Source organism: Lynx canadensis, chromosome A3 (assembly GCF_007474595.2).
Source record: "Lynx canadensis isolate LIC74 chromosome A3, mLynCan4.pri.v2, whole genome shotgun sequence".
NCBI lineage: Eukaryota > Metazoa > Chordata > Mammalia > Carnivora > Felidae > Lynx > Lynx canadensis.
Genome location: NC_044305.1, coordinates 62692075 through 62717881, shown reverse-complemented (window position 1 = coordinate 62717881; position 25807 = coordinate 62692075). Strand labels below are relative to the sequence as shown.

Sequence of the window (25807 nt, the reverse complement as noted above, 5' to 3'; positions counted from 1 at the left end):
AGGCAGATGAGATGTGCCCCCAGCTCCGATGGATCTAAGTGTGCAGTTGCAAGGACAGAGTATGAGAAAGGAAGGGATGGATTCTGATCAGAGGAGGTGCAGTAAGATTTTTGCAAAAGAAGTGAAACCTGAGCCGAGTTCAGAAGAGGGTGAAATGACATTCATTCCAGTGAGGACGAGTTGCATTGTGCAGAGGTACCAAGGACAGTAGACAATAGTTGGTTTGACAGAACATGCACAGTTGACCCCTGAACAACTTGAGAATTAGGGGCGCTCACCCTCCCACCCCACGCAGTTGAAAATCTGCATATAACTTTTGACTCCCCCAAAACGTAACTGGTAGCCTACTGTTGACTGGAAGCCTTATATTGATAGCATAACAGTTGATTGACACGTATTTTGTATGTTGTGTGTATTGTATACTGTCATCTTACAATAATGCCCAACTTTTTCTTAGTTTTTTTCAGTATTTCTAGGCTACGTAGTTCATCTGTGAGTTTTTCACATTGTCACGAATCTCCAAAACATTTTCTCCAATGTATTTATTGAAAAGAACCTGCATATAAGTGGACCCGTGCAGTTCAGACCCCTGTTGTTCAAGGTTCCACTTTATAGCAAGATTCTTCTTTTTTTTTTTTAATTTTTTTTTCAACGTTTATTTATTTTTGGGACAGAGAGAGACAGAGCATGAACGGGCGAGGGGCAGAGAGAGAGGGAGACACAGAATCGGAAACAGGCTCCAGGCTCTGAGCCATCAGCCCAGAGCCTGACGCGGGGCTCGAACTCACGGACCGCGAGATCGTGACCTGGCTGAAGTCGGACGCTTAACCGACTGCGCCACCCAGGCGCCCCTCAAGATTCTTCTCTTAAAGTAGTATAGCCTGAGGTCTCAGCCTATGCCTTCTCACCCAGCCTGCAGAAATACCTCGCTAGGTAGGGTTATCTCAACTTTTATCAATAGATGACTATTCCCCAACAGCAGACGGTGCTGCTACTGTATGAGAAACAGACAATCATGGCAGGGCATTCTTGAGTAAATCTAGTGAAAGACTTGGGAGGAAGTCACACATAGCTTCTTTAAACTCGGCCCAGCTCCTAGGACGCCAACCCCTTGGTCAAGTAGGGGCATCTAGAGAAAGTGGATGACCATCTTCAGCAGCAGCAGCAGCAGCAGCAGGAGTTTGGGGGCTTCTGTTTTGTACAAGGTACAGCTTGACCTCTGCAAAGTAAGGATAGGACTGGAGCTGGGCCTGGGAACGTAGAGGACCTGGGGGGGAGCATTAATTTTATCGGTGAGGGAGAGTGGAAGGGGGTATTAGCTGGATCGTGAAGTCATTCTGAGACTTTTCTCAAGACTTTCTCTCTGATTCTTGTGAAATGAGGGACTCACACAAGGTCACTGGGCCTTATGAAGTCCTTTCAAAAATACCTCCCTCACATTGCCTAAAAATGTTCTCTCAGCCATTCTGCCTTGTCGTGCAGATTAGATGAGGAAATACGTGCAAAGATTTTAACACAAAGTCTGGCCCTCTGTCAATGCTTAGTAAGTGTTAGTGGTTATCAGCATCATTTTATTGTTCTGCTTCATGTTCTACCAATTAGAGGCCGGATGCCTTCAAAAGCCAGTCTGGGTCTAGGTTGAACTTGTCCAAAGCTTTTCCAAGACTGAGGATTTTGAGGTGGCTGCATGTCAAGTCTTAGAAAACTAGATTTTGCAAGTGGACAGACCCTAATTGGAATGCAGGATCTGACACTTGCTAGTTTTATGATCTGAAATATGTTGAGAAATCTTTCCTCATCTGAAAATAGCAATGATGATGATGATGATGACCTTGCAATGAAGATTTAGTAGAGTCGATGAAATAGTGTGTCTAAAGTACGTAGCCGGTCCCCACACGCAGTAGTCATTTAATAAACCTCAGATCCCTTCCTTCTGTCTGGATGCACTGAGGGGCAGTTTGGGCTCATGCAGGGAAGACACAGGCCCAACCCAAATGCTCTTTCCGCCTGCCCCAGCTTCATCACAGCTGGACCATATCCCCCAGACCACCCACCCTCCTCTCTGTGTGTCTCCCCTCAGCCCTTCTACAACAGCCCGTGTTTACTTCTCGTGGCCCTGACAAGTACAGGCTGATCGGCCTGTCTTTCCCACTGCACTGTGGGCTCCCAGGGCATGGGTAGTCGCTTTTCTGTCTGCTTCTCTGGTACCTACCTGGTGTGGGCTTGTGTGGGGCACTCAGATGTCTCCATGCTCATCTAGGAGGTACTGGTGAGCAGAGAAAGTTTGGGGAATGGCCAGCCACTTACCTGTGAAACCTTCCAAGGAAACTGGAATAGAATCTGAGGGTAAATATAGAGGGAAACATGTGGATAAAGGTCAGCCACCATTCTAGGAAATGGTGAAGTGTAGGGAAGATCTCAGAAGAACAGTTGCCTGCTCAGAATATTCTAAACTCTCCAGGGTTCTCCGTGGTGCCAGAGGTGTGTATCATTCTCACTTGAAGGTCCTTTATCTCCTCCAGAAAGCCATTCCAACTCCTTCTGCCGCTTGGCTTCTCTATGCCGCTCCTAGCTGTGTGGGTCTCCGTGGGTACTACTGATTTGGGATCATGGGGTTATCTGCCTCACTCCCCTCTAGACTGGTGGTATTCTGTGAGCAGAGTCCTGTTCTCTGTCTCGCTCTCTGGGAAGCGGAGCACATACCTGACAGTCACACTGCGTGCAAAGGAGCAACTGGAGATTCTTGCCCTGGGTCTGGGAGACACTGCCCCAAGGGTTTTGGGTGTGTGTCATGAACCTCCTGAAATTATATGAGAAATTGCATGTGTATGTTCATAGATCTATTTCTCTTTGGAGAGAGCCCACAGTTTGTATTAGATTCTGGAATGTTTTGGGGATCCTACAAATACTAAAAACAAAAACAAGAAACTCAACACACACATTTAGAGATTTCCTACATACTAGTAAAGCCTGTGTTTTTATTAGCTGGGAGATATTTTTATGCTCCCTCGATTTCCAGGTGTGAGCTACTGCTCGGAATAACCCACAGATTCCATCTTGGAGCTGTGCATGGTGGTTCTGGCTTGGGTGCTGCTGCTGACATATCCCGGAGGGTCCACTTAGGCTTTCTGATCTTCGTTTTATGTTTCGTCTGTTCATTTAGGTTTGTAATGCCCTCGTGTCCTGCAGGAATGTTGCATAGTAAAGAAATAGGGGTGTTCATATATTTTATAAATTGCCAAGGGCTCTGTAATTGCGGGATGCAAGTGTTATGGTGACAGATGTGTCATTTTTCACGTTACACAGTGCGGAGAGCACAGTAGGCACTCAGTAAATAGATTAAAATTAACATGGGAAGGGTTTATTGGAGTGAAAGTTCTAGAGGTTCAGGTGTCTGCATGTCCCGCACACCCTGTGCAAGGATCTAGTGCTCAGGCCTAGAACACAGCTAGGGCTACTGAGGACATGGTTTTCAAATAGTAGTAAAAGGGACATGACCTTCAGATCCCAGATCCATTTGGTGTATTTTCCTGAAGAAATTGAGGCTTAGAGAGACAGAAGCAGACCTACTTATTTTCAGAAGGGCTTGAGATTCCTCCTTACCATTTTTAAAAAATGTTTTATTTATTTTTGAGAGAGAGAGAGAGAGAGAAGAGAGGGACAGAGAGAGGGGAGACACAGAATCCAAAGCAGTCTCCAGGCTCTTAGCTGGAGCACAGAGCCTGATGTGGGGCTTGAACCCACGAACTGCAAGATCATGACCTAAGCCAAAGTCAGATACTGAATCGACTGAGTCACCCAGGCACCCCCCTCTCCTCATCACTTTTGATGGAGCGCCCCCCCCCAATCTCATTGCCTTCATATCATCAGTTTGTTGTTTTATCTTCTTATAAATGGTACAGCCTTCACACCACAGTCTTCTTTCTCTCATTGAGGCCATTTAGAGGCCTGCAATTCTTAGAACATGCAGATCCTGTACTGGACACAGGCACATTTCACTATGGAAACTTTGTATCTCCAAAGTGCCTTGCCTCTTGGAATGTTCTCATAGACATCACATGAGAACACTGGTATAGATTATTGCTACCACTGTCAGCTCAACTGAGACCCAGAGGTTACTGTGATTTGTCCAGGCCATAAAACACAGTATACAAAGCAAAATGGAAATCCAGGTGCTCTGATTTTCCATCCTTTATAGCTGCTAGACTCTGTGTCCCCACAGAGCATCTCTACTTGATTTTGGCACGTTTACTGAATCAAACTAGGAGACTCTAGCCAAGGGAGAGATAGATTTTAGGTGCAAATATATTCTGCTTAGGGCTAAAAAGACTGTGTTTATATCCTCTCACACTCCAGGTCACATATACCTCATCAGACCCCCTCATCAGACCCCTCCCTGCCCCCCAGGAACTGACAAAACAGTAACCTGGAAATGTTTTTTTGCTTAATGGGTGTGTGCGTGCATGTGTGTGTGTGTGTGTGTGTATTGACTATAATCTATCCATCCATTTTAACAACGTGCAGTGGAGGAGTTTGAAATTACATTTAATCATTGTTTTATAATGAATGATAATTAAATATTACTTTTAAAATAGGCTTTTCTTTTTCTATAATTGCATTACTTTTTCGGGGGGGGGGAGATTTTGTTTTGCTCTTTAACCTGATTGTGTGCATTTGGAAAGTACCCTAGCACAGGGTATCTGAACGCAGAAAATTCTGACATTTTTCCCACTTTCCATTCCTTCTTCTGTATGGATGCCAGATTCCTTTGGGAAACCATCATTTGCTAAAGGTCAGGAGCAAAAGGAGGGGCGTTCTTAGTGTTCAGTTACTGCTAATTAGAAACTAAACATCTGTAACCATGTCAGAGTTATTTGTGTTTGAAAAGAAACATTTATATACAAGAGCCTAGTTCGGCAACATAAAACACACTCTAACCCAAAGTGTGTGTGTTGGAAGGGTGGGGAACAGACAGATGGGGAAGCTTCCTACAAATGACCCGGCTTGAGTGAGGTCATTTGCTAATTAAATCTCAAAGCATTTTCAGAGTATTTTCTTTTCTCTGTCAAGTGAAGTTTTCTCACTCCCCCCCCCACCCCCATCATGGGCCAGAGCAAACATTTTATTGCGTTTGCCCATTAAAGATTAAACATTTAATCATTTTAAAGGAAAAATAAAAATGCGTGATTTGGCAGAACCTCTGTCAAAAACCGTTAGGACGTCTCTAGCTACCTGCTGTAACGTTAGCTCCCAGTGTCTTCCCATGGTATGATGTAAGGTGAGTTCTCCATCCATAAAGTGTGTGCTGATTGACCTGTCTCACAGATGTACACTTGCAGGGGGAAAAAATGACCCAAGGTTTGACTTCCCCTGTGCCTCTTTCTCCACTCTTCCTACCCCACTCCCCATGATGAAATTCTCTTTGGACCATTCCATTTGTACATTAATTAATCTGTTCTTTTATTGTCATATTAAGGTAAATGTCAGTGTTCCCTCTGGGGTATTAGAAACGTTACAGTGGTAGGACTTTGTGCATCTGCATGCTAAGTCTACGTGGCCACATGGCCCTAATGACCCAGATCTTAGCAGTAATACCTTCTTGGAATACTAATTAATTTTGAAAACAGAACGAGAGACCTCTCTTTCTTCCACAGAGTCTACCATCTTCTGATCTTCCCCATCCTTGTCTTGACGTCTAAGATATTTCTATAAGTTGAGTTACTTTCTAAATTGGGTAAAAAATCATGGAGTCTTGAGAGTTCTCTAGTTAAGAACTTACTTGAGCCGAGACTTACCATATTGGGCTTTCCTCTCAAACAATACTATCTCTGTGAAGGCTTTCGAGTGCACCATTTCAACAAAATGGTTGTGGACTCTCAGGTTCTGAGTGTTTACAAAGTCAAGAGGCTCTTAGATGACCTGCCTTTCCGATGACCTTTGTAGAATCTCAAAATCCCACTTGTCCGTGACTTTCACTTTAAGAACTGGCTTTTCTTCAAGCTCTTTGGGTGTGAGTCAGCCCAGAGGCAAGGATTCAGTGACTTGAGGGTCCAGCTCTTGTTCTCTTGACAATAGTTCAAGATCTTGTAGTCTGCTGTTTGTGGCACTCCCCGGTCTGGCCAGACCCACTTCTCAGCCTGAAGTTCCACTGTTATTTCTGAGCCTCTACTTCAGTCAGATACATCTACCTATACCTTGAGCATTTTCTCCTTGCTTTATACCACCGTTTCTGGTTGAAACAATTTCCTGGTTTCGGCCTTCTGGGAACCATGCTTGCTTTCTTTCAATCCTTCTCAATACCAGAATCTACAGTCTTATCCTCATGTAGCCATAATATGAAGATCACTTGCATATCGTTCTTCCAGGACCGTCTTGTGCTTTTGGGGCATCTTTTCAAATGTACTGCCCCTCTTGCCATCCAGAGTATAGGCACCCCAAAGACCACAATGACTTTTATTTCTCATGGCACCTACTATTTGTTCATTTTGAGTGCTCAGTGAATAGTTGTTTGATTGTTGAGGAGGAAGCTATTTTTTGCTACTATTTATTGAATCATTCCCAAAGCCTGTCCGCATTTATTTCTGTGATCGAATCATAGATATTAATGATATTTATATGAAAAAGAAAATCACCTGTAGAACCAACACTAACACATACACACCATCATTGGAATAAGGGAAGTATTAAAAAAAAACAAACACACCAACATTTGGAATAAGGAGGAACTCCCATTCCCTACCCCACTCCCCCTCAGCTTGGATGTCCCAGCTGGAGCTAGATAGAACATCAGCATGTACAGAATGACATATATCCAAAAAAATTCAAAACAAACAAAAAAGAACATTAGCACGTACAAAGGCATGGATGTGGAAAGGAGTATTGAATGGTCTTGTGTTTTTATGTCTCCCCAGATGCGGTCACTCCCCTGTCTACCGCTCCCGTGAGATGGCAGCTCGTGCCTTGGTTCCGTTTGTTATGGTGGATGAAATCCCCAATACCATCCGAACTCTGTTGGCCAAACTCCCCAACTCCACCGATCAGTGTTTCCGGCAAAACCATATTCATGGGACGCTTCTCCAGGTAAATAAAGTTACTTTGTGTCAAACCGCACAGGATAAACTTTGGTTTCTCACCTACTGTTTGCAGGTGAAGATTTGATATACAAGCTTTTAACTTTATCCGTAGAACTCTTTTCTATTGCTGAAAAGGACTGGTATTTCCTAGGTGTGCTTTTTTCATTACAAACATGAGTACAGCATCACACTGTGATTCAGTCAGATCGTCTTTTGCATTAAATCCCGTATTTTTTACTTCATGCTTTCTTTCCCATTTGTACATAGCTCTCTGAACCAGATAAAGTTCTGTCTTTTCCATCAAGTGCCTACCGACTATTCTGGGCCACTCCCTGTTCAAGGTGAAGTTGTGAGCATTCCTGAAAGAGAGGAAGGAGAATTAGACCACATCAGGAGAGTTTGTGCTGTGTCATCACACAGAAATGCCAAGCCCTACTCTCCTGTTTTCTCAGTGCTACAAAAGAGACTTTTTATTTTTAATAAATATACAAATACACTTACTGCTTTTAACTTAACATTTCCCCCCACAAAGGACCGAAAGTACAACAAATGAATGAGAAAGAAACTTCTTACCGGAACTGTCTTTTTTAAACCCTAACGATAAACTTGGGAACGGGTGGTACTCGACACGTCTGTTCATGTGGCTGCTGGGATCACTCATGTTGGGGCGGGATTGGGGGTGAGATTCAGTATCAAGTCATGTTTGTGGTTTGTGAGCAGGAGTTGAGGAGGTGGCCTTGAGATCCAGGATGTGCCATAGGTTGAGGTCTCTGCTGCTGACACGAGAGGCACCGTATAGAATGGTAATGGCCTGGGACTCTGGAGCCAGACTGTCTCAGGGTCAGTGTCACTACTCACTGCCTGCACATCTGCAATTGTTTTTTATGTTATTACTATTATTATTAAGTTTTTTATTTTAATTACAATATAGTGAACATACAGTGTCGTGTCTTCATTTTTGAAGCAAGGACAACAGTGATATAACCTGCTAGGATTTTGTGAAGATTAAATGAATTAAAGCATATAAAGTGCTTAGAATAGTACCTGGTACATATATGATATAGAGTTACTATTGTTATAGTTTTAATGAGCCTGTACTATAATGAAACTAAGATTTTTAGTAACTAATTCCCTCCAGGTGAGAATGAATGCAAGATAGGCCTGTCTTCATGCCTTCCTTTCTTGGTTGTTACATATATTCAGCAAGTATTTGTTAAATGTATTAAATGCCTCCTACGTACCACTGTGTCCATCAGAACAGTGACTAAGTCGGTTCTTGCACTGAAGGAATCCAGGACAAAACAGCCCTCTGAGAACGAGCAATCACCATGTAGTGTGCTAAGTGCTAGAGGAGCACCTAGCAGGGCCACCTGACTGGTTTGAGGGAGTCAAAGGAAAGCTTCCCAGAAAAAGTGACCTCGAAGTAAAGGCAGAAAAAAGCCAAGCAAAAGGTGGAGGGAGAGCCCCCCACGCAGAGAGAACGGCATATAGCAGGGCTCAGGATGGGTGACAAGTCAGCCCATCTGGGAACTGCAGGCTTGGGTGGGATGAAGTTCTAGGTTGGCAGATAACAAACTGGTCTCAGGACCTCTTTACCCTCTGAAAAGCTATTGTGGTTCCAAAAACACTTTTGTCTATCAATATTTAATTAGAAACTGAAACAGGAAATCTTAAAACACAAGAACTCACAAGCACACATTCCATTAGTCATTATTAGAATGCTGACATCATCACACACCTTGTAGCCCCTGGCAAACCCCACCATGTGCTGTCTGTGTGAGAAGGAGAATAAGGGGAAAGGAATGTCTTATTGGCGTTGAAGATAGTTTGATCTTGCAGACCTCCTGAAAAGACTGCGGCCCCCAAGCGACCAGAGCAGATCCTCTGGTCTATGTGGTATATATTGGGGGGTCTTTGGTGGTCTCTTCAGTGCAGTCTCTCAAGCACTCATCTCCCTTGGTCCTCACTATATCTCAGTGATGACGAGAGGGCTGAGGGTATTATCTTGGTTTTAAACGTGGGACCCTGAGGCCCACACAAGTTAGATGTCTCGATTCTCTGTTGGACACTACTCTGAAGGGAAGGAGCTGGCAATTAGTGAGTAACGAAGGACATGCTTTTCAAAGATGCCTCGATTCTGCATCTGAGTTAGAGGCGGGGGTCAGATTGTCAAGCAGGAGGCGGGTAGTGGGGATCAGCCATCAGATCTTCTTTATTGCAGATCCATTCTTGGCTCAATCTTGTCAGAAGAGGCTGGGATTGCTTCTTTGGCTGGCTCGCCACTTGTACAAATGGGCCTCCCAACCTCGTTTCCCACACACACACTAACAGGTCTGGCTTGTGTCTCACCAGTCTGCCCAGCACAGAGCATGGTCTTCTGCTCTGTCTCTGGGCTGCCTTTGATATCTCCAATTTACTTTTTCTGTGACCTGAAGGGTGAAACACCATGGAAAAGTAAAAGCCTTGTGACTCCAGGTTGGTTGTGGCTGTTGCTTTTGTTCCTGAGTATTGGGAGGTAAAGGGAGATGTTTTGTTGAAACAAAACAAAAATAGTATGGGTGTTGGGTATCATGTTCATGTTTGTCAAACAGATTCCTGTCTTTACCCAGATTGGTTTATACCCTGGTTGAAAAAAGGAATTCAAAGGCATGTGAAAATCTTCTGTCATATCCACTTGGGTGTCTCATCTGTGTTGTAATAGCTGTGTTTCACTCTGTTGGTTCTTATGGGGAAAACGCAAGGGGTTAAGACGGAAAGGGTTCTTTTTCTCTTTCCTTTCTACAGTTTATGGATTCCTTCTCCACATGGAGTTACCTTTGAAATCAGTAAAGGCTGGGAAAGAGGTGTTAGGGATTGAAAGGCATGAGAATCTCCATGGGACTTTCAGAGCCAGCTAAGTAAATATAAAAGTGTTATTTTTTTTCAGAGGGAGGAAATCATTTTGTAATCAGAAAACAAATTCTTCCACAGAACATTTTCTTGAATTATACATTTTGCTTCTTTGAAAAATGTTTACATAAAAATATCAAACCTCAGAGTATTTCTATAGAATACCTTGAAAATGAGAAATATGCTGATCTCTGAATTTTCCGAGGCGATGGAAGAAAGACTCAAATTATAGGACATGCATAAAAGAAAACATATGAAAATCGTTTCTAATCATTTTAAAAACCAGAGGTTCCTAATTGCAGTGTTGACATGGATGGAAGTAACACACATGAGAAAAGGTGAGATTATGCAGCCGGTTCATAAGAGCCAATGGTAAATGACATTAAATCTCATAAAGGCTAGATAAGAGCCATGGACATTACCTCATTTGGGAACAACACTGGCTGGCAGGGCTACCCTGTCTTTTAAGTAGAATTAAACCGTCTGTTTTTCTGCCAAAATTCTTCATGTTGGGGCCTTAACATTATTACTAGGTTACTTATCACTCCCGAGAAATCATATTGGCATTAAAAAAGTTCTCTTGTGTTGAAGAAGAGTTTTGGCCAATGATTTATGAGGTAGGATGTATTCTGATTTGGGGGCACTTAAGTCACATTTTGGTGTCTCGTAAGGAAATATATACCATTTGAAATAGAAGTTTGAATTTTGAGTTATTTTCATTTTCTTTTTCTTTTTTAAGCTTATTTATTTATTTTGAGAGAGAGCATGCTCATATGCACGTGCGAGCTGGGGAGGGGCAGAGAGAGATAGGGAGAGAGAGAATCCCAAACCGGCTCTGAGACAGCACAGAGCCCAACTCGGAGCTCGATCCACAAACTGTGAGATCATGACCTGAGTCAAATCAAGAGTTGGGCGCTTAACCAACTGAGCCACCCAGGTGCCCCGGGATTTTTTCATTTTCTATTTGGTTCTTTTTCTCATGACATAAACCACACAAGCGGGGTCCCTACTCTTTCTTACCTAAGCTTCTCTATATGAGTAAGGTGAAAAGACAGTTGAGGTAATTCAGCCTCTGTTGAAGCAGAAGAACCACTTTTGCAGTTCTCTGAATGAACATTCTAGGCAAAGGTATTCTTTTTTCTTCAGTTAATCCAGACAATCTCCATAGTTCTAAACACCCCTTTGCTGGGATTAAATTTTCTCAGTCTTTACCAGCAGAATCTGTTGAACACCGTGTTTAATTCTCTTACTCCTCCATCCCCTCCCCCTACCCAAATTGGGAGCTTTGATGTTTGCACTTTGGGAATCCTGAGCCACTTTTCTGGCTGTGGAGCTGAGCGGCAGTATTGCACTCTTGGGTTGACATGAAATATTAACCGGAGATGGACTTCAGACAGCCTAAGCCCACACATTTGGTGAGTTTGCCATAAGAGAAGTAAAATGAACATTTTGAGCACCACCTGTATGCTGCATAAGATGAATATGTGATTTCATTAATACTCTCAGCAATCCTGCAAGGTGTTTAGAAAATGGTACCTCCTGATAATTGATGTGAATAACAACTTTTTATGTCTTAGGGAAACCAAGCAAAGAATCCAGCTTTGCTTTGTCTTTAATCCCTTGTCCCTGGGTCCTGAAATCTGATTTGATGCTAGAAACAAAGTAAGTCTATTGGTATTAGAAAGACAGAGGAGGTATTAGAAGACACCTGGATGGCTCAGTTAGTTAAGTGTCTGACTCTTGATTTCGGCTCCAATCATGATCCCAGGGTTATGAGATAGAGCCCTGAGTTGGGCTTTGCACTGAGCGCTGAGTGTGGAGCCTCTCTCTCTCTGCTCTCTCTTGCTCTCAAAAAAAAAAAAAAAAAAAAAAGACAGAGGGACAGAGGAAGTCACTGACACCTGAGAGGCTACAACCAACTAGTAAGACATTTTTTTCATATAGTTGACACACAATGTTACATTATTCTCAGGTTTTCAACGTAGTGATTTCAACAACTCTATGCATGATGCTGTGGTCACCACAATGTAGCTACCATCTGTCCCATTACATCACGGTTACAATATCATTGACGATAATTCGTTATGCTCTGCCTTTTATTCCTGTGACTTAATCATTCCATAACTGGAAGCCTGTATCTCCCACTCCCCTTCATCCATTATACCCATCCCCTACCCTCCTCCTCTTGGCCACCACCAGTTTGCTCTCTATATTTACAAGTCTGATGCTGCTTTTTGTTTGTTATCCATTGTGGTTTGTTCGTTTTTTAGATTACACTTGAGAGTGAAATCATAGCAGTTTTGCACCTTCCCTCCCTCCACTCATCTTTTTCTCATGATTTCTCTTTGGTGTCTCATTTAATAGTCTTAAATACATTAAATAGTCTAAAAGTACAGAATCCTCCATTGGTACCTCGGTTATAGGCAAGCATGAAGTTGCCATACCTTCTGTCATCCTTAAGAGTGTGAGACAAAACACTCAGACATGGACACCCACAGAAATTGTGGGTTCTAAGCCTAGGAGCTGCAGGGAACATGAAAAAGAGGTCAAGATTGAATTCAATTCAGCACACTCAGTGGTTTGCATCCCCAGTTCCAGGTACAGGTGAAGACATGAGTTTGCCTTTCTAACCTCCCAGGGAGGGAGCTGTGGGTTAGAAACCAAGCGAGCCAGCCAAACCCTCGCACCAGGGAGCATATGAATAACAGAAATGAAGATGAGGCAAGAGAGAAAGCTGTCAGATATGGCATCAGGCATGAGGGAGACTGAGACTAAGATAACATTCTGCTTGAATCTAGAACAACTCTGTTTCAGGCCTAGAGTTGGGATCTTTATGGGTGTGAGAACAGCTGTGCAGGGATGGGCAGGACAGCAGGAGAACAAAAATAGAGGTAGATCTTGGCATTACCTTTGTGAAAAAGAAAAGCAGAAAACCTGGAAAGAAATAAAGGTAGGTCAATTCAGCCAGCCACTTCTCTGAAGGAATCACTGTTCAGGAAACAGGGATAATACCAACCATCCTTGACTCTGTGCCATAGAGAGAAGTAGTGGAAACAAAAAGAAAACCAGTGATAGAGGTAGTCTTAAGTATGAATTCTGTCAGTGTTTTCTAAATATAAGGAAATGAATGTTTTAGAAAAAAGTGTATATTTTACTAAGGTTGTACTAAAACTTACAATCAAATTTAAAAGAATGATCCACTCCATCTTTTCAAATGTGACCATAAGATAGCACCTTATGCTTGAAAAATGGTATCTTTTTTGTGTTTCTTAAAAGTACAAAATTGTGAAACATAAAGCAGAGTCCTCAAGCTGCCTAGAAATAGAACATTACTTGATAGATTCCATTTGGTGACTTAAGGTTGGCCTGTCTCCATTGTTTACTTTATGCACGGAAAATAAAATTTCAGAATGGAAAGTAAAAACAAAAGCATGAAATTATGCTGATGTTGTAAGTTATAAATGGATTGCTGGTCAGTGTGCTTTTTTTCTGGAATGAGTCATAAAGAAAGTGCTCACTTTGGTCACTGGTGGCCAGATTCATTCTCTCTGAGGACTGGTGTTTGTCCGAAAGGAGAAAAATCTAAGTTGCTAGGAAGGTCTCCAGTCCAAGAAGGGCTAAGGCCGAGCTTCTCCAATGCTGTGCTTGTACATGCTTCAAGTATTGACTGATTCCTTCAGCTCCCAGCAAGTCTGAGTAGGGCCTGGCAGGGCTGGGGGCTCTAGGCCGTCACCTGCAGCTGGGAGCAGTCGCATCTGTTTGTCCCAGAGTGCCAAAGAAAGATTATTTTCTGTGTGTGTGCCTTGACGTGAAAGGATTGGGAAGCACTTTAATTTAAAAAACAAAACTAAACTAAACCTTGTTAAATCTTACCTTTTGGCAATATATTCCTTTCTGGATGTAAGCCCAGAAAAGTCATTTTTAATTAAAATGCTACTTTGGAAGATGAATTAATCCTTTCCTTATAAATATCGAAAGGCTTTTATTTGGTATGTGTTACTTAGGGAGCTTTCTCTGGGTGTAGGAGACAGCCCTTCGCTGCCAGGTCTGGAGCGTTGATGATAGTACACGGTCATTGTCACCAGCCAAAGTGCTACTGCTGTTTTGTAGTGCTCTGAACTCATAGTCTGTGGAATTTATAGATTTATCAGAAGATGTGTTACCGTTTGGGATAGAGTGAGGGAAGTAATAGTGTAAAGAATATATATTATATATTCTTTATATATAATATTCAGCCAGTTACTGAATCTTATATACTGGGGTGTGTGGATGTTGAGTGCCTTTGGAGGCTCTTCTGAGTGATGGATATTACTCCCATTGTACTAATGAGAAGACTGAGGACGAGAGGGGTTATGAGATTTGACTAAAGATATGCAGGGATCAATTAGAAAAAGCAGAGCCAGGATTCAGAGCTTTCAAGCTTCTGTGGTTAACTGCCATACTGTACCACTTCTCAGGATGAGGGAAAGAACATTCTCAGGCTAGAGTGACTCTCTCTGAGGCCTTCAAGGTGTGGAGTGAAATGGAAGTTGACATCGTCTACTGATTTGTGCCTTCTGTTGGTTGAGTACCAACTACATGCCAAACCCTGTTCTAGATACTTGGAATACATCAGAGAACCAAGGAGACAGATCCTTGCTCGCAAATATCGCTGGTCTCACCGACCTTGCAGTCTAGAGGCAGGGAGACAAACCAGAGCAAATGATAGTATCATATAATTTATTATAATAAATAAATTGTATCATTTATTGGAAGATAATACTTTTGTGGACAAAAAGAACAAGCAAAGTGGGATAAAGGGAATCAGGAGCTGGTAAGAGAGGCCAGATGACAGTATCAAAGGAGGTGTCAGAATAGTTGTTGAGAAGGTAGCATTTGAGCAAATCCCATTAATAGACAAGGGGAAACTTTTTTTTTTTTAATAAAGGGTAAACCCCTTTTCTCCTGAAATTGGGTTTGTTACACATGTCTGTATGTTCAAGATTACCTTTAACTATAAAAAGTGCTAACAGAGTAGGCAGCAAGCAGTAGATAAACAAGGTGTGGAAGGACACTATTATTTTAGAAACTGGAATGCTGTGTAAAATCCCCGTGCTATATGTGCAGATTATGGGGACTGTGTGAAGGCATTTCCCTGTACAAGCAAGGCAGTCTGTCTCCATTCCGTGAGCATAGGTAAAGAGGAAAGTATCTCCTATAATCTGTTTCCCAGGATGATCTTCCCTTTGACTCTCTGTCCTTAGGCCCTAGAGACGTGGAGTAAATAGAGAGAATGTTTACTTACTCTTTTATTTAGCACATGCTTACTGAGTGGTAATTAAGTGCATAGTACTATGCCAGGTGCCATGGAAGGTACAAAGAAAAGTTAATATGTAACATGTTCTCTGTTCTCAAGAGGCTTATGAGCTGCCTTGGAAAACAAGCCATCAATACCGCACACAATTACACAGAAATACATGGCTGCCTGGCGTGTGCCAGGCAGGTGGCTGAGGACACGCATCTGAGAGAAGAGCTCAGAGAAGGCTTTGTGAGGACACCGCATCTTAGGATAAACCTTTCAACAATTTCCTGTTGTTGACAGGGACTTGATGTGAGCCGAGGCACGGAGTGGGGCATGCAGAAGGTGTTTGTGACAGTGGGTTAGCCTCTCGGGTCCCGGAGTGCACTGGGGAGGTGGGCTGTGTGATGGTAAGGTGGGCACGGGTCAGCAGCATCAGAGGGACGACAAACGCCAGGCCCGGGCATTCACAGCGTGTGAGCCATGGCCTTCAAAGTGAGGTGTGGAAGAATAGGTTGGCACATTATTTTTCTCCCTTATCCCTTTGACTACTATTTTAGAGCAGACGTGTAATAATGTACATATCAACAGACTGGCATATAATTTCTAAATAAGTATATAAAAGCTGGGAACATGTGCTCGAAGAGATGACTCCACATAAGTAGGAGCTCGGACTCTGGAGCCAGCTTGTGTCCGTGCACATCCTTTCTCTGCTGCGTCCCAGCCGTGTTATTCTGGGTGAGTTGAAATCTGCGCCTCCCCGGCCGTCTTCCTCGGTAAATGGGAAGGTACCACAGCCTCATAGGTTGATCGTGGGGGTTAAATGAATTTGTACAGGAGTGGTGCTCGGCATCGTCTCTGGCAGAGTTAGGTGCCCAGAAAGTGTTAGTCAGTTCTGTTCCGACTTGTGCTGCTGCAACCACCGCTGTCACAGCCACCCCCGAGAGGGGTTTACGATCCAAGAGTGCCGAGACCACTGGTACTGATGGTGAGTGAAAGATTTTGCACTAAGAAAAGCCGTGTTGTAGAAAAACGAACGTTGTGCATTGAGTAATGCTATTCACAACATGAGGATTCCTGTTGATAGGTGTGTGTGTAAGAGAGAAGTAAGTCAATTTTCGGCAGTTTTGACTTAATGTGTTAGCATGCTTCACAAAGAGGTTCCTTTGGTCGGTCAGTGTTCTCTACCTTCCTGTAGATCATATTAAAGATTATAAGACCAAGAGTAGTTCTGATTTTTGAGGGTCGAGTTCCTGCCTAGCGGGCCGTTACTCCTTGCCTGTTCTGTTTTGAATTACAGCCCCTCCCTCAGACCCCATCACAAACCTGATGAGTCAGGAAAGGAACACCGTCACATTGTCCCAGACAAAGGAGGCGTTCATCATTCAGAGGGGGAAATTTGAAGTTCATAAAGTGAAAGGGGGTTATGGGATCCTCCTAGATAGATTAATCTAGCACTTCTCCAAGTTCATTTTTCATCTTGGAAGACAAACTTTCCATCCTCTCCCAGCCTTATTGTTTGGGACTTTTTGTGACTAAAGATAATTCTGAACGTACTTTAAAAACTACAAAGCAACAAAACATCATTGCGGGCACGCTAGCAGGCTCCTGTCATTTCCCAGAATTTCTATAAAATATCTGATGGTGTATCGTCCTGTTATGTGGTGCGATTTATTGGGTCGGTCTCCATCCCATGAAAATAGCATTATTTGTTGTTTGCTCTCAGCTATGTCAGTCAAACAGTAATACCTTACCGTTTTATTGTGGAAGCATTTTGAGCTTGCAGAGCATATGTACTTGTTCCATTGCCCTGGGATTTATTTAGAGCACCCAGCATATTTCTGTTACTGAGGACTAAGTTGGCTGTTCAAAAGCACTGTGGTTGAGTATAGCCAGACAATTTGGCAGGCACTCCCGAGGCCTGAAGTAAAATCAGCTCATGGGCCTAAAGGAAAGTAAATAAGTAATAAAACTCTTTCTATTTTAAGCCATATTGTCGTTCATGACATTCTTCTGTTTCCCCGTACTATGTACCTCCCTCCTCTCTAACCCTGTCCTTTCATGGCAGAATTTCTCAGCGTTGGCACTGCTGACATTCTGGGCCTGGTAATTCTTTGTTGTGGGGACTGTGCTGTGTGTTGTAATATGTTTGGTAGCATCTTCCCGACAGATGCCTGTAGTACCCACCCTCCCAGCTGTGATAGCAAAAATGTCTGCAGACATTTCCACCTGTTCCGTGAGTGGAAGCAAAATTGCCCAAGGTTGAGAGCCTTTGTTGCACAGTACCTGTAGGTTTTCTCCATCATCCTGTGTGGACAAGGTGTGCTGCTGCTCTTTTAAATACCGATGGTCAAAGAAGAAACCATTCCTGACCCATGAACAGATTGTTGGCCCAACAGACGACAATGAGCTGGACACAGGAATAAGAGAAGGGGAGGAGCAACCCAAAACAGGCTGGAAATCTCAAAGGGAGCACCTTTCTCCTCCCGGTCTCTCTCTGCTGGAGAAATGCTGTGGACGTGTAAGCCAACACACTTTCAAAATCCTAGCTTTTTATAGTTGGCTTTGTGTCCCTGTCCCAACCTGCCCCTGATCCCCTTGCATAATGTATAGTTGAAACATTTCTGCCTTCCCCAGACTCAGGGAGCATGATAAAATTCTGGGTTCTATTTACCTAAGGGAGCTTTGGAAAATAACACATAATTAGAATTTCCTCACTTCTGTTTTTTGAAATGTTAGTGTATTTTTGTTACTGGGTACAATTGCTGTCTCTTTCATTGAGCCTGTCTTGGGCTGGAGGCAACAGGGTGTGTGGAATGATCTTCTCTAGGAACAGAGGTTCTGTTGAAAACTTAACCTAGGACATCAAAATTTTAATTTTGAGTTAAACACAAAGCTTTCTCCAGACCACCAGATTCAGACCTCAAAAAGGAAACTGGAGGATAAATCTAGATGAAGGTGCTAGAAGTACATAGTGAAGACAATAATTATATAACTGTATTTTCAAAAAGCTCTTAAAAATTGTATGTGTCTCAGATATGTCAACGTCTAGAAAGCCAATAGTAAATTTGTACCTTGACTCTCAAAAATGTGACAATATATAAAAAATAAGTTTTCAAAGCATATCCTTAACACCTCTTTTCAAAATTATCAAATAATTCTTGTGTGTGCTTCTTTGTTTAAAAGGATTTAACTACAGATATTCAAGTGGAGTCTTACTTTCTGTTTTTAATTAAAGGCAATGGTTGAAAAAATAAGCAAATTAAATCTTAATTGAATTTCTCTTGTTGCTGTCAATAACAAGAACTTTCTGTGCCTTCTCTTCACATCCAGAGATATGATAATTGGGGTAACGGTTTGCACCTGTGAATGTTTGGTAATTTTTTTTTTTCTTCAAACTTATGCATAGTTAATTTATCAGTCACCCTGTTAGGTTAATTACAGATTTTGACATCAAAATATAAAGAGTTAGTAAGAATACAGATCCAGGCTCATGAAAGTCCTTAGAACAAACATACGGACAGTGGCATGCTTTTCCCCATTTTAGTAAGAAGTCCATTCAAGTTGACCACTGTTGAGTTCCTATTTCTTTTGAAATATACATTCATTGACATCCCTTTTCCAAATGTCTTGTGACTTTGCAAAACTACTGTTGGATGAGGAAGTCCACCAAAGTCATCCACAAAGTTTTTCCTGTCTAAATTGGTAAGAAGAAAAAGTCCATCTCTTATATACATGTGGGTTTTTTTCAGCTTTATTTGCATACAGTTAATATATAACGTTGTATAAGTTTGTGTACAATGTAATAATTTGATATATGTATATATTGCAAAATAATTTCCACATTAAGGTTAGTTTAGCACATCCATCACCTCATGTAATTACAATTTTGTTTTTGTGGTGAGAACTTTTAAGATGTACTCTCTTAACAATTTTCAAATATACAATACAATATTGTTAACTATAGTCACCATGCTCTTACATTACATTCCCAGACCATATTCATATTATAACTGGAAGTTTGTACCTTTTGACCACCTTTATCTATTACCCTCCACCCCACAACCACTACTCTGCTATTTCTAAGAGTTTGAGTTTTTTTTAGACTCCACGTATCTAGTGAGATAATACAGTATTTGCTTGCCCTGTTTGAGTCATCTTACTTAGCTTAATGCCCTCAAGGTCCATCCATGTTGTTGCAAATGGCAGGGTTTCCTTCTTTTTTGTGGCTGAATAATATTCATGCGTGTATAAGTGTGTATGTGAGTGTGTGTGTATGTATGGCACATTTTCTTTATCCGTTCATCCATCAGTAGATGCTTAGAGGGGCACGTAGGTGGTTCAGTCGGTTGAGTGTCTGACTCTTGATTTTGGCTCAGACCATGATCTCACATTTCCTGAGTTAGAGCCCGACGTCAACCTCCATGCTGTCAGTGTGGGGCCTGCTCGAGATCTTCTCTCTTCCTCCCTCTTTCACTGCCTCTACCCCCTTCTCAAAAATAAATAAATAAACTTTAAAAAAATGGACACTTAAGTTGTTTCCATGTCTTGGCTAATGTAAATAATGCTGCAGTGAACATGAGGGTGCAGATATGTCTTTGAGATAGTGATTTCCTTCAGATATATTCCCAGAAGTGAAATTTCTAGATCATATGATAGTTCTATTTTTAATTTTTTAAAATTTATTTATTTTGAGAGAGAAAAAGCACAAGCAGGGGAGAGACAGACAGAAAGAAGGAGAGAGAGAATCTGAAGCAGGCTCTAGGCTCTGAGCTGTCAGCATGGAGCCCAATGTAGAGCTTGAACCCATGACTGTCAGATCGTGACCTGAGCTGAAGTGGGACACTTAACTGACTGAGCCACCCAGGTATCCCTATTTTTAATTTTTTTTTATCGTATTTTTTAAAGTAAGCTTTATACCTGGAGTGGGGCTCACACTCACAACCCTGAGATCAAGAGTAGTACACACACTCTACTGACTGGTGCTCCTTGATTTTTAATTTTCTGAAGAACCTCCATAGTGTTTTCCATAGTGGCTGTACCAGTTTACATCCCCACCAACAGTGCACAAGGGTTTTCCTCATCAGCATTGTGTTAACTCTTGTCTTTTTGATACTAGCCATTCTAACAGGTATGAAGATATCTCGGTGTTTTGATTTGCATTTCCTTGATGATAGTGATGCTGATCACCTTTTCATGTACCTATTGGCCATTTGAATGTCTTTAAAAAATTTTTTTTATTGCATTTATTTATTTTTGAGAGACAGAGTGAAGACAGAGCATGAGCCAGGGAGGGGCAGAGAGAGAAGGAGACACAGAATCCAAAGCATCCTCCAGACTCTGAGCAAGCATTCAGCACAGAGCCTGATGCGGGGCTCGAACCCACGAACCACAAGATCATGACCCGAGCCAAAGTCGGACACTTAACTGACTGAGCCACCCAGGCACCCCTTGAATGCCTTTTTTGGAGAAAATGTCCACTGAGGTCCTTTGTTTATTGTTCAATTGGATTATTTGGGTTTTTTGCTTTTGAATTGTACAAGTTCCTTATATATTTTGGTTATTAACCCCTACTCAGATATGTGGTTTGCAAATATTTTCTCCCTTTCCATTTTGTTGATTGCTTCTTTCACTCTGCAGAGCTTTTTGATTTGATGTACGCACACTGGTTTATTTTTGCTCTGGTTGTTTGCGCTTTCGGTGTCATATCCATAAAACATTGCCAAGATCAGTGTCAAAGAGCTTTTTCCCCTGTGTTTTCTGCTACAAGTTTTGTGGTTTCAGGTCTTATGTTTAAGCCATTAATACGTTTTTTGTGAGTGGGGTAAGATAGGGGTCCATTTTCATTCCTTTGCATGTGAATATTCAGTTTTCACAACATCATTTATTGAATAGAATATCTTTCTCCATTGTACTCTTGGCTTCCTTCTCAAATAATAGTCGACCCATATGCATGGGTTTATTTCTGTGCTCTTGAGTCTGTTCTCTTGGTCTTTGTGTCTGTTTTTATGTCAGTACCATACTGTTTTGATTACTACAGTTTTGTAATACAGTTTGAAGTCAGGAAGTGTGATACCTACAGCTTTGCTCTTTCTCAGAATTGCTTTGGCTATTTGGGGGTTTTTTGGCTCTATACAAATTTTAGGATTATTTTTTCAATTTCTGCAAAAAACTACCATTAGAATCTTGAGGGATTGTGTTGAATCTGTAGATAGCTTTGGACCTTTAACAATATTAATTGATTAATTAATTAATGACTTTTAACAATAATACATCTTCCAATCTATGAACACAGGATATCCTTCCCTATCTGTGTGTCATCTTCAGTTTCTTTCATCTGCCTTACAGTCTTCAGTGTACAGACCTTCAATCTCCTTGGTTAAGCTTATTCTTAAGTATTCTATTGTTTTTGATGCTTTCGCAAATAGGATTGTTTTCTTTATTTCTTTTTCAGGTAATTCATTGTTAGCGGATAGAAATGCAACCAATTTTTGTATGTTGATTTCGTATCTTGAAACTTTACTGAATTCATTTAAGTTCTAACAATTTTTTGGCAAAGTCTTTAGGATTATCTCTATGTAAGATAATGTCTTCTGCAAACAGAGACACTTTTACTTCTTTCCCAACTCAGATGCCTTTTATTTTTTCTTGCTGATTGCTCTGACTAGTACTTCTATTACTATGTTAAATAAGAGTAGTGAGTTGGCACTCTTGTCTTATTTCTAATCTTAGAGGAAAAACTTTCAACCTTTTACTTTAAGTATGATGTTAGCTGTGACTTGTCATATATGGCTTTATTATATTGCGATACATTCATTCTCTACCCAATTTGTTGAGAGTTTTTATCATGAATGGACGTTGAATTTTGTCAGATGTTTTTTCTGTGTCTATCAAGATGATCCTATGATTTTTATCTTTCATTCTATTAAGATGATGTATCATATTGATGATTTGCCTATGTTGAGCCATCCTTGCCTCTCAGGGATGAATCCCACTTGATTATAGTGTAATCTTTTTAATGTGCTGTGGAATTTAGCTTACTAGATTTTGTTGAGTAGTTTGACATCTATATCAGGGATGTTGGCCTGTAGTTTTCTTGTAATGTCCTTACCTGGCTTTGGTATCAGCATAATGCTGGTCTTGTAAAATGAGTTTGAGAGTGTTTCCTCCTCTGCAGTTTTTAGAAAGAGTTTGGGAAGGATTGTCATTAATTCTTTTTTTTTAATTTTTTTTTAACGTTTATTTATTTTTGAGACAGAGAGAGACAGAGCATGAATGGGGGAGGGGCAGAGAGAGAGGGAGACACAGACTTGGAAGCAGGCTCCAGGCTCTGAGCCATTAGCCCAGAGCCCGACGCGGGGCTCGAACTCGCGGACCGTGAGATCGTGACCTGAGCTGAAGTCGGACGCTTAACCGACTGAGCCACCCAGGCACCCCTCATTAATTCTTTTTTAAATGTTTGGTGGAATTCACCAGTGAATCTTTCTGTCCTGGGCTTTTCTTTGTTGGGAGGTTGTTGGTTATTGATTCAATCTCCTTACTCATTATTTGTTCAGATTTTCTATTTCTTCCTGATTCAGTGTCGGTGGGTTTCTAGGCATGTTTCTTTTTTTTTTTTTTTTCAACGTTTATTTATTTTTTTGGGACAGAGAGAGACAGAGCATGAACGGGGGAGGGGCAGAGAGAGAGGGAGACACAGAATCGGAAACAGGCTCCAGGCTCTGAGCCATCAGCCCAGAGCCCGACGCGGGGCTCGAACTCCCGGACCGCGAGATCGTGACCTGGCTGAAGTCGGACGCTTAACCGACTGCGCCACCCAGGCGCCCCTCTAGGCATGTTTCTAGGGATTTATCCATTTCTTCTAGCTTGTCCAATTTGTTGCCATATAGTTGTTCATGCCTTTCTTATTTCTTTGCTCTGTTTATTCCTGTGCTCCACTGGACCCTCAGATAGTATAATGCATTTCTTCAACAAAATCATGGATGCATCCAGTTCTTAGCACAGTGCTGACCATTCTGACTTCCTGGCTACCCTGGGCCCCCTCCTCCATGTTCCACACTTGAACCTTTGCTCTTAGATTATTAGGTTTAATCTTTGCTCTTGTATTTCATTTGTCTTTTCCCAATTAATAGTTCTGCTTAATGTAACAGTGGATGAAAGAGAAGGCTCTGGAGTTAAGACTATCTGGATTCAAATCCCAGTTCCACTGATAGCTTAGAGTTATTAGCCTTTGTTTTCTCCTCCATAAAATTGAGAAAGAAATCATTTTCTGGGGCTACTTGTGAAAATCAGCACAGATTAAGAAAATGGAGTGTCTCTAATAGCCAGATCTTCTGTCTCCAGGAGAGAGCAGGGAAGAATGATTTTTAGGGCAAGAAGGGGAGAGGGAGGTGGGTCTTCTGAAACTATTTTAAAGCCTCCTTGGTCATGACCTCTGTGTGCACGGGTGGGTTTTGGGATCTTTCTTGAGTGGAGTATGCTGCTGGGGATTCCTAGCAAGTCTAAATCTCCTATGTGTTCGTTTTTTCTTTTTTCTTTTTCTTTTTCTTTTTCTTTTCTTTTCTTTTCTTTCTTTCTTTCTTTCTTCTTTTTTTTTTTTTTTTTTTTTTGCTAAATGAGGTAGACTTATCTTCCTGCTTCATCTTCTACTTTTTTTCCTTATTAATGAAAGGAATGTGTTTATACTTGAATTAATAGCACTCTGGAACAGTTGTTAGGTATATACAGGTATCAGATTTTAATATTGGACCCATGTTCATAACTGAATAGGTAATCCTGTATTTTCTCTAGGCTCTTGGTCAGTCTCCTATTTGAGATGCCTTTTTAATCTTCATAAAGTAAACTTCTTGGTAAGGGGGATATCTTTCATTAACTTTCTGAGAATTATATTTCCAAAAAAAGATCTAAAGTTGTTTGGTTATTTTTTATATCAAATGGATTTAGTGTGTTTTCTTAATTGTGACTTTGAAGAGTTTGTAAGTGCCAGAAAATTCTATCACCTTTGTTAATCTTCAAAGAAATCAGTATAATTAACATCTTAAATATGCTGTTTGATATTTTTTTCCTTATGCACTACTTGAGCCTTTTAAAAGTGTCTTTATTTCATGTAGATGGTAAGACAGGTTTTACTTGTAAGTTTAAGTCAGTTTATAGCAAATAGACTTTATGCCTTTCCTTTCTTCTATTATAGGATATATAGTAATTTTTATATCTAACACATTGTTTCTGAAATGTAGTTTTGGTTTTCTGTTTTGTAATTGATTTTTTCAAGTATGTGAGACACTTACTAGTCCAGTTAGCAAACTATTCTTTTCCTACTGAAAAGCAGTTTTCCTTGATCAATCTGTTTGAGAGAAAACTTAGTCATCGAGTTTGATTTTCAAATGTGTATTTAGAGACCAGAGATACAAGGCAGTAATTTGTTTTAAAATTTATGATGGAGCATATGCTCCTATGTGTGTGGGTATGTGCGTTCAGAATTAAGGTGCTAGAAATTCAAGTCCCATGTTCTTCAAAGGAAGCTCTGATGGTGTTATAGATGTCATATAATCCAGGGCCACCAAATCAAAAGGTACCAGGTGGTAGATTTCTTTTTTTTTTTATGTTTATTTATTTACTTTGAGAGAGAGAGAGCATGCGAGCATGAGCAGGGGAGGGGCAGAGAGAGAGGGAGAGAGAACACCAAGCAGGCTCCGTGTTGTCAGTGCAGAGTCCAACATGGGGCTCAACCATGAGATCATGAGCCAAAATCGAGTCAGATGCTCAGCCAACTGAGCCACCCAGGCACCTTCAGGAGGTGAGTTTCTTTTCTTTTCTTTTTTAAAATTTTATTTTGTTTTTTAATTTACATCCAAGTTAGTTAGCATATAGTGCAACAATGATTTCAGGAGTAGATTCCTTAGTGCCCCTTACCCATTTAGCCCATTCCCCCTCCCACAACCCTTACTAACCCTCTGTTTGTTCTCCATATTTAAGAGTCTCTTATGTTTTGTCCCCCCTCCCTGTTTTTACATTATTTTTGCTTCCCTTCCCTTGTGTTCATCTGTTCTATGTCTTAAAGTCCTCATATGAGTGAAGTCTTCTTTATCCTTTCGTGCATCAATGGACATTTGGGCTCTTTCCATACTTTGGCTATTGTTGATAGTGCTGCTATAAACATTGGGGTGCATGTGCCCCTTCAAAACAGCATACTCGTATCCCTTGGATAAATACCTAGTAGTGCGATTGCTGGGTCATACGGTAGTTCTATTTTTAATTTTTTGAGGAATCTCCATACTGTTTTCCAGAGTGGCTACACCAGTTTGCATTCCCACCAGCAGTGCAAAAGAGATCCTCTTTCTCCACATCCTTGCCAGCACCTGTTGTTGCCTGAGTTGTTAATGTTAGCCATTGTGACAGGTGTGAGGTGGTGTCTCATTGTGGTTTTGATTTGTATTTCCCTGATGATGAATGATGTTGAGCAGTTTTTCATGTGTGAGTTGGCCATCTGGATGTCTTCTTTGGAGAAGTGTCTATTCATGTCTCTTGCCCATTTCTTCATTGGATTATTTGGTTTTTGGGTGTTAAG

General features: G+C 41.3%; 1 protein-coding gene across 4 annotated transcripts in view; it reads left to right on the top strand.

Moving 5' to 3' along the window:
• THADA (THADA armadillo repeat containing) overlaps positions 1 to 25807 on the top strand; it is a 329970-nt gene that overhangs the window by 172123 nt on the left and 132040 nt on the right. For all 4 annotated transcript variants that reach the window (XM_030310495.2, XM_030310494.2, XM_030310496.1 and 1 more), the window contains exon 29: positions 6912 to 7080. In XM_030310495.2, coding sequence (XP_030166355.1) covers positions 6912 to 7080 — 169 coding nt within the window. The remainder of the gene's footprint in view (positions 1 to 6911; positions 7081 to 25807) is intronic.